The following is a 10,000-nucleotide window of genomic DNA, read 5'->3' on the forward strand; positions in this document are numbered from 1 at the left end:
TGGGCAAGCCACATTTCCAAATTGGCCTCGAAAGCCAGATTGCCGACTGGGCATCCTCTGTTGTACAAATCCTTCCTTGGCACACCTGACCTCGTATCCACCAACAAGGCTTTCATCGACAGCTTCATGGCAATGGATTACTGCTCTCCTCTCTGGGCTGGCTCCCCTGCCTCACATCTTGCTTCACTTGAAGCTGTGGAAACAAAGGCCTTCAAAATATCACTGAAATCTCTTGCGATGAAGCTGAGTCTATGGGCCTATCATTAAGCCATCACCGACAAGTCGGCGGTCTTTCTGTCTTCTTTCACCTCATTTCTGGACTTACACCCTCTGCCCTCTCCGTGCTTTGTCCACCCCAAGTATTTACAGGATGCACTCGGTCCACAAGCAACCCCGTCCTTGTGAAACTGCCTAAATCCAGAATCAGTGCTCAGCTCCACTAATTACTTCCTCTTTTTTTCCCCCCACCTGTGGAACCAACTTCCACTCTCTTCAATCTCATTCTTCCCTCCAGGTCTTCAAGACAGCTGTTCACCACCATCTCAAGTCAACTCCATCCAAAATCATGATCTTTTCTACACTGATAAACTCCCCCACAACCCTCCCAAAATTTTGCTCAAGTATCCATATATATATATATATATATATATATCCACCCTTTGTGTTCTCGCTTACCCTTCGTCATTACCTGCATTCCTCGTTTGTCAATATCCATCTACTTTCTCCCTCTATCCTGCTGTTGGTGTTTTCCCCTTTCTCCTGCTGTTCCCTTTGTTGCATTGTGTTCTGATTTTGTTCTGTGTCATAGTTCTTCCATGAGCTTAGATCGTGTATATTAAAAAAAGTAAAATAAATTATAAAAAAACAGAATGTTGAGTGTTTACTGTATTTTTCAGCATACAAGTCAATGTGGATGGCAAACAAGTCAAATTGGTTAATTTCCGCATTTTTCTTTCCTTCATTCATAGATAAGTCGATTTGGAGTATAAGATGAAACAAAATCAACTATGATAATCAGCAAAACTATTAGTCGGAACAAGAGAGGTGTTAATTCCTCTGACACTCAACGCATCACTAGCTACGGTCGTCCCCATGGTCATGAACATGAAGGAGTTGTTTTGTGCGTATTATTTGAACTACATTGCGGGACACCTTTCAGATAAATTAGGTAAATAGTTTTTGAACATGTTTGTTATCATATTGAGGTACAGTAGTGAAAACAAGCTGCAGAATCATGATGTCTTAATCCACAGATAAGTTGGTTCTCAATACAGTACAAGTAGAGGGGGGGGGAAGTGTCGACTTGTACTCCAAAAAAATACAGCCATTTTTATCTTGCCAAAACGAAGTTTTTGCAAGATATGTTAGTCAGCTTGTATGGTTTTTTTTTTGTTTGTTTGTCTGTAATCACGTATAAAAAATTCTGCAGAGCACAGTTATCATTGGAAATTTTTGTAACTTCGCATATCAGAGGCCTATAGAGGTCCCTTTCAGTGCACAAAATTTTGAAGGTCAAGGTCAAAGGTCAAGGTCACTGTCGCAAATCAGGGGAGTCGACGAAACCCTTATTTTTTGAGTAATTTTGATCGGATCGTCTTCAAACATCATGGGAATATAGTTCATGGTCTGGCGCTCAGCTGATTAATTTTTGGTGGCGATTGGCCTTGACCTTCATGGTTAGCACCTGAGGTCAAACATATTTGACCCCAAGGTCAAATTTTCAAGTTTTAGGAACCATATCGTGTAGTACCTCAAATTGAACACCTCGATGAGTGCTTTCTAGATATGTCAAGCTTGAGACATTATGACGTCATTTGGTGACGTTATGAGGCAAACGCATATTTTTCATGGTTACTCTGTAGAACGATTCTCATCGGAATCAATCGTAGGCAGATATTCCTCAAGGAGTCGCTCCTGGTGGATAGCAGCTCTGTTCACCTCAGTGTGACCTTAAAGAAGTCACACGTGGTCACCTTTTGGCAAGATAATGGGTCACCCTGCGGGTGACATTGGTTTATGTTTTATTTGATCTTCAATGTTTTTTTTTTTTACATCAGTGGAACTAAATGCTTCAGGATTTTCTCGACTTAATTCCCTCCCTTCTCCCATATTTATCAGTCATTTTGTAAGAATCTAGATAGCAATCTTTTCACTTTGTTTTGAGGATACAGTAAAGCAGATGAAGTATTATTGCCCCTGTGTGATGTGGGGCAATCACCGTTAATAAAAAAAAAAATACAGGAAATGGTCCTCTCTGTTGGAATGAGCCAGTGATGACTAATTGACAAGCCTCAGCCAAACAAAGATCCATGGGGAGGGGGGAGGAGGGGGGGGTGTAGAAAACATCACTGTAAGGCATGCAATAAATTTTTCCTTTTGTACCTAATTTATCCATCGCATCTTTCACCTTTTGTTCGCCTCCACCTTCGAGATCAGTTTGGAATCCCACCACCAAGAAAGGTTGAGTGAGATAAATGTATATTTAAAAGTTATCTCTAATATGATGTATCAATATCAGACAGCTGGCTGAACATACCATCAAGGTAAGAAGTGCTTCTGGTTAAATATTTACAGTTGTTATGCATCAGATGGTAATTGTTATGTATGTCCTCAAGAAACACCCAACCAAAGTCCACGCTACTTGTCCAGCTGCATTCATCAATCCCAATATTTTCCCAATTGTGGAACAGTCTCCCCAGGTCCGTTGACTCACCCTCTTCACTTCAATCTTTCAAATGTGCTGCCAATCACTCCTTCATATGCTCCATTTACCCATGTACAACCCGAATCTTTTCTTCCACACAGGCCCATTGTTTCCCATTTTATTCCTCTCTGGGCAATTATTACTCGTCATTGCGTTAGTTCCCCTTTTCTCCTTGTGTATGTCCACACCCGTTGATAGTTTGTGAGCATGCTGTGCCCTTTGTTGTTTATCTCTTCCATGCTGAGACCATTGTGTAGAAAAGGAATTTGTTTGGACAGACTCGGAATGTCAATTGCTTCATTTTGCAGAGCTCAAAATACTGGGAGCGAACGTGAAACTTTTTTTGCATACGATATCGAAGCTCGAATAAGAGCTAACACACAGAACGTATGACAGATCGGGCAAGAAGCAAGAGGGGAAGGAGAGGGAAGCACAAAACAATGGCGAACAGAGACATTAGGAGATCTGTGGAGGGAGAGGGATGGGGCGGGGTACACAGGGTAAACAAGATGGACACTACAGGGACTTTGAGGAAGAAAAACAGGGAATTTAAAGGAGGTGGGTTTGGGGTGGATTAACGGGGGTAGAAAAGATCATAGTTTTCAATGGGGGAAGATAAGAGATGGTGGTGAACAGCTGTTTTGAAGACCTGGAGGAAAGAGTGGGATTGAAGAGAGTGTTGGAGTTTGTTCCAGAGGTTTGAAAAAAGAGGAATGAAAGAGTGAAGGTGAGCAGTGATTCGTGATTTTGGTAGTTTTTTGGTATTTTTGATTTTGGTATTTTTGGACCTTGAGCACCCTGTGGAAATATGGGGTGGGGGGGGGGGGGACATATCTCATACAGAGCAGGGGGTGGGCGAGACTGGAGAGGAGATGGTAGAAGACATAGACCACCGACCTGCCTGCAGTGCGAGAGTCATAGATTCAAAGACTCAGCCTCATCGTGGGAGATACCAGCGATCCTAAATGCATTCGTTTCCACAGCATGAAGCCGAGAAAGGTGAGAGGTGGGAGCACCAGTTCAGAGGTGAGATCAGTACTCCATCAGGCAGCAGATGAAACCTTTGTAGTGTGGTCAGGAGCTCATGTGTGCCAAGGAAGGACTTTGCATGATGGAGGAGGCCCAGTTGGCGACTGGCTTTGGAGACCAGCATGGAAATGTGGCTTTCCCAGGAAAGATCATGGCAGATGGTGAGACCCAAAAGCTTGAATAAAAGGACTTCTTCAAGAGGTTTGTTGAGAAAGTAGATGAAAGACATAGTGAGAGTGTTGGATTTGTCAGGTTTGAAAGACATGTTCCAAGTGTTGGACCAGCTTGTGATTTTATCCAGATCTGCAGAAAATGAAGAGGTTGCTGTTTGCCGATCTGAGGGATGACAGGTGGTGTGGCGGAGGGTGGAGTCATCAGCAAATAAATCTAGAGAGATGCTTGCTGGTGGAATGTCAACTTACCTGTAATATCTACAGGTAACAATTTTATAGGATCCTTCATTAAAAAAATATGAAAAGTAATGTTGCTCAGAGCAATGAGAGATGTCGCGCTTTTCTCCGAATCAAAATATTATTTCACCCTCAGATGTGGAATGTGAAAATATGAAGAACAGAGTTATACAGGTCATCATAAAAATGGTGCTGAGGCAGTTGCTTGACTTTGGATGCCATCAGGAAAAGATGACTCCCTAAATGAGGCAAGTGATCTTTCTCTTGTATTGTATAGACGAGCCGACTTGATATCTAATGGAAAAACAATTTGCTGAAGTATAAAATTGTCTATCATTGGGACATACAGTGCCTACAGAATGTCTCCACCCTCTTTTTTCACTTTTTTTGCCTCATCACCTGGAATTAAATTGCATTAAATCAGACTTTTTCCACCTATATTTACATATCCGAACACACAACTTCCAAGTGAAAAACAAATTCCACAAATTTCAGAAATTTAATCTAAAATACAAAACTAGAACATCTTAGTTGGATGTGTCCACCCTCTGAGATAATAATTGGTGAAAGCACCGTTGATAGCAGTTACAGCTGTGATTCTGTTGGGATTTGTCTCTTAACTTTGCACACCTTGATTGGGAAATATTTGCCCATTCTTGTCGACAAAACTGTTCAAGATCAGTCAAGTTGCGTGGAGAGCGTAGATGGACAGCAATCTTCAAGTCATGCCACAGATTTTCGATCGGATTTAGGTCGGGGGTTCTGACTGGGCCATTGAAGGACTTTTATCTTTTTGTTGCTTCGTCACTCCAATGTAGCTTGGCTGTGTGCTTCGGATCGTTGTTATGCTGAATTGTGAACTTCCGTCCCAATTTCAGCCTTCTTGCAGAGGCTAGCAGGTTTTCCTCTTGTATTTTTCTCAATTTTGCTCCATCCATTTTCCCATATATCCTGACATGTGCCCCAGTCCCTCCTGATGAGAAACCTCCCCATAACATGATGCTGCCACCACCATGCTTCACAGTAGGGATGGTGTTCTTTGGGAGATGTGATGTGCTTTGTTGGGTTTGCGCCAAACGTAACGTTTTGCATTTAGGCCAAAAAGTTCCATCTTGGTTTGGTCAGACCACAAAACTTTTTGCCACATGGCTTCAGAATCTCCAGAGTGTTTTTTTTTGCCTACCTCAAACGGGACACGTCCCTTCTTGCCACCGTACCGTACAGGCCAGAGTTGTGGAGTAATTGGGATATTGTTGTCACATGCACACAGTAATCAATCTTTGCCATAACGGCCTGTCGCTCTTTCAAAGTTGCCATTGGCCTCTTGGTGGCGTCTCTGATCAATTTCCTCCTTGCTTGGTCATCCAGTTTGGAGGGACGGCCTGATCTAGGAAGGGTCTTTGTGACACCAAACGCCTTCCACTTCTTAATGATTGTCTTAACTGTGCTCCAAGGGATATTCAAAGCCTTTGAAATATTTTTATACCCATCCCCTGATCTGAGCCTTTTCACAACTTTATCCAGGAGGTCTTTTGAAAGCTCCTTGGTACTCATGGTTGAGTCTTTGCTGTGAAATGCACTACCCAGCAGAGGAAACCTACAGGAACAGCTGATTTTATTGTGAAATAATCAGAATCACTACAATTTAACACAAGTGGATGCCAATTAACTTGGTGTGTGATTTTGATGGTGATTAATTACACCTGAGCTAATTAACAATTGCTATTATAAGGGGGGTGGACACTTATCCAACCAAGATATTCTCGTGTTGTATTTTTAATTGATTTTCTGAACTTTGTAGAATTTGTTTTTCCCTTGGAAGTTGTGGGTTACGATGGGTAAATAATGGTGGAAATTCTGACAGGTGGTGGAGACTTTCTATAGGCACTGAAGCTGTTCTTGGAAAGAACAAGGAAAAAAACACAACACAACACAACACAACGCAACACACACAGACACAGTGTAGGGAAGGCGGCGTGCTTTGCTGCCTCCCTCTTGTCAGGGACTGAAGGGACCGAAGACCGTGCCAAATAACATATTTTATGGGAGAGAGGACCGTGACAAGGGCAGCAGCTTTGGTGGGAAAGAGGGCTTCGCACGCAAGCATCCGGTGTTGTGCTGTTCAACATGTTTTTGCGATGCAGTCAGGCCCTGCAGTTGCGGCAGCTTCGAAGAGGTCGATGGCTGCGAACATGGCGCCCAGTGTTGTGCTGATTGACATGTGTTTGGGATGCGGCCTGCCCATGCAGCCTGGAGAGTTTTATCGACTCCATACTGTTGAGGGTGGGATCGAGCTTCAGTGGGGTGCAGCGTTTGGGATGCAGTTTGGCGTGCAGCTTAGTGCACTATGTCAACTACCTTAGATTGGTGCGTCTTGTCCCTCCCGCAGAGGAGAACTGCCTTTTGGTGACTCCCTCTCACTGTGAATGGATGGAAGCAAGCTTTGGTGGGACCGCGTGTGGAGACAGTGGCCATTAGCAGTGGCGTGCTGTGTCCAGACGAACAGGGATGTCCCTGGGTGGGATCAGGCAAACATCCTGAAGGTGGAGGTGGAAACGGAGCACGAGTGTGGAGATGGCTTGGTCCATGAGTAGTGGTTCCTTGCTGGGTTGGAGATAGGTGCTCCAGGATCAGGGAAGCCTCAGTTTAGTTTTACAGTAGAGACGTGTGGGTTTACATGGTTTTGAAGAATGGGAATGAGGAGTTGAATTTAATGATAAAATTCTCTTAAGATGGGCATCATTATCAAGTTTATGCCACCACTGATTCACGAAAATGTTTTTCATGTGGCAGTTTTGGGTCTCCCCGGTAAACTGGGGGAGGCAAAGGCAGGATAACAGATGTGAAATGTGCTACGTGCCATGAAGCTGAGAGGGTGCTCCTTTCAACGAGGTGTTGTCGTGTGATTGATGTTGTGTCATGTGCGGAAAAGTCCTGGCCATTGGTCATTGCGTGGGAGATGAGGAATGCTTGTTCACCCTCACACTCGCTGCGTAATTCACAAGTGCAAAATATGATGCCGAGATATGCTGTCGCAACCTCTATCGCCCATGTGGAGGCTTTGGCAGCATGCAGGACAAGTGACGTGTAGGATCCCGAGATCTACGTGAGCGACCCAGCAAATAGCACAAGATCTTAAGTCCAAGGTGAGATCTTGTGCTCCGGACTGCAAAGATGGGAGGGTGCTCCTTTCAATGAGGCACGTCTTGTGAGAGAGGTTATTGTCTCATGTGCATCCCTGCGGAGAGTCCGGGATAGCCCCAAATGACGTCATAGCGCTACACGGTCTCAAACAGCACCGACCACCGGAGTGTGAAATGCGAATTGCAATGTGTGAGATTTGAACCAGGTGCCTCCTTTGACAGCTTCTGGAGCCGCCATGATGGTTTCCTGTGAACAGTGCTATATATAAACTGTGCCGCGTGCCGTATAACCGCACAGAGCACCGTGAGTTTTAAATGCGATTTTTAACAGCGATTTAAAAAATGCGAGATTCAAACCAGGTTCGTAAAAGTTACGAAAACAATTATGTTGTCCACGGCACTGGGCTCGACGTTAAATGTACAACGGCTCTCGGCTCCTTCTAGCAATGTGCCTTGCTTCTCAGGATCGAAAAACTCAATGCAGCTAAATCTCTTCAATTTCATGGTCAGAGGAAGAAAGAAGACGATCATTCGGAAAAAGGGTCGGGCCAATGCTAAAGGGTGATTCGCAATCACTGCCGTGACGTGCCTCGACCGCGACGACCAGACTTGCTACATAGGATCAGCATGACCACAATTAGTATAGGGGTGTCTTTATCTTGTGGTTTTGGGGGCGGGAGTGCGGGGAGGTGGGCGAGGCGGAGGGGATGTAAATTCTCCATGGAAATGCGTATCGTGTAGCACCACCTCCAGGTGTGGGAGGGTACTACAAGTCTCCACCATTTACAGTGCAGTATTCATGTCATCACGTTTTCCAGTGCAGTAAGGTGTTTTGAATTGGAAACAGTAGGTATGCTTCTGCTTCATGAATGTAACCCGGGTCTTTTTTTTTGCTTATACAGAGCTGTCAGTTGCCTATACACTACCCACATAAAGGTATGCATCAGAAGAACGTGTTGCACGCTTGGAACATGATCGCCCATTGGGCGATAGTACTCTGCTCGTATGAATAAATATAAAAATCCAAAGCACGGTCCGTGAAACCGTCTGGGAATTCATGAAGACGACATGATTATTAATCACATCCTGTTTGAATGTTAATTACACACTGCATGAGCATCAACTAATTATGTACTGTTTGAACGTCAGTTGCAGACTGACTTCACACACACAGTCGATGAATGACTTACTATTGGAATGTATGTTTCGACGCTTTCGACTGCTGAGGCCACTTCGACCGTGGAAGACCCAATAAGACCCCCAAAACCTTAAGACTCCAAAAGACCCAGAAGTCCCAGAGGATCCAAAAGATCCAGATGACCCAAACGACACCAAAGACCCAAAAGACCCAGATGGCCCTAAGGTCCACGAGGACTGAAAAGAACCAGAAGACCCTGATGACGCAGAAGACCCAAAATATCTTGAGGACCCAATAGACCCAGATGACCCAAAGGTCCCTGAGGATCCAAAATACCAAAAAGACCCAGGTGACCCAAAAGTCCCCAAACGACCCAGATGACCCAAAGGTCCCCAAGGACCCAAAAGACCCCAAGGACCCAAAAGACCCATAATACCCCCAAGGACTCTGAGGACTCCAAAGACCCCAAAAGACCCATTAAGACCCCTTTTACCTTCAGGACCCTCAGGATATAGGCTCAAATTATCGTTGCAACCATGACCTGCCCGTGGTTGTTCTGAATACTTTTTGTGGAGAACGATGCAGCCATTTTCGATTCTCTTTGATTTCGGCAAGAACACAGCAAATTTCTATAAGCATGATTTTTCAGCCTAAAATGGCTCATCAGGTGGGCGATTTCAAGCCTGCATTAATACGACTAAGCCACTTATCTGAAATTGCTGTACAAGCAAAATATGATCTCCAGGTATAGACATTTTCAAAAAACGAGAAGAATTTGCCACATTAGTTGGTACCATAAGTTAAATTTTGGGGTTTGGCACACGAACTATAAGCTTTGAGTTGACATGAAACAAGCGGAGGACAAAGTCCAAATGACAGAGAACGAAAATTGGACACAACAGCAAGATAAGCCAAGGGGATAAAATACCCATAACAGAAAGAATATTTTACCTGAATATCTCCTCGCCAATCAGAGGATATTTTCGTCCGACAACATTTCTCACGTACTCCATAAACCATTCACTGAAATGACGTCCTGCAAATAAACCCCAATGCAAAACAACAGAAGGTTAAAAACCCAAAACGAGTCACAATGGCAGACATCTGAGCAAATTATTACACGGAAGAATATATTGTTGCGAATTCGCGCCCGCCGGCGTGTGGACGGCCACGTGACTCGAATCGCGGCTGCCTCGCCCACCGGAACGGACAATTCTGTCATGACCCTCTCGGAACAACGCTGGGAGCTAGTCACGGGTGGGGGTTTAACCCCACCACGACCGTGCCAATTGCCCACCCGCGCAGGATAGGGTCGCTCGCCAAATTCGATCTACCGAAGTACCTGCGCGGATGGTCGACCAGGCGATCGTACCTCGCCGTAGGCCGACTCCGGACACGAACCGCTTAAGCGGTCCGTTCCGTGCTACAGTGATAACCGAGCGGTGTTATCGTCGGCCTCGACGGTTCTGATTAATTATCGGGCGTATTAAGCCCACTACGAACCCTTTACGTGAAGCAGGATGGAGGGTCAATAAAGAAAAGACGAAGCGAAACGGGAAAACAGTTCACACAATGC

The 10,000-nt window shown here is 44.6% G+C and overlaps 1 protein-coding gene across 1 annotated transcript in view; it reads right to left on the reverse strand.

The window, feature by feature from the left end:
* The window catches only part of FBXO3 (F-box protein 3), a 127,405-nt gene that overhangs the window by 98,229 nt on the left and 19,176 nt on the right, over positions 1 to 10,000 (reverse strand). The window contains exon 2 of the mRNA XM_085880852.1: positions 9,376 to 9,460. Coding sequence (XP_085736978.1) covers positions 9,376 to 9,437 — 62 coding nt within the window. The 5' untranslated portion in view covers positions 9,438 to 9,460. The remainder of the gene's footprint in view (positions 1 to 9,375; positions 9,461 to 10,000) is intronic.

The sequence above is a fragment of the Eptatretus burgeri genome, chromosome 5 (genome assembly GCF_056783735.1).
Source record: "Eptatretus burgeri isolate ZD-2024b chromosome 5, Ebu_testis_v1, whole genome shotgun sequence".
NCBI lineage: Eukaryota > Metazoa > Chordata > Myxini > Myxiniformes > Myxinidae > Eptatretus > Eptatretus burgeri.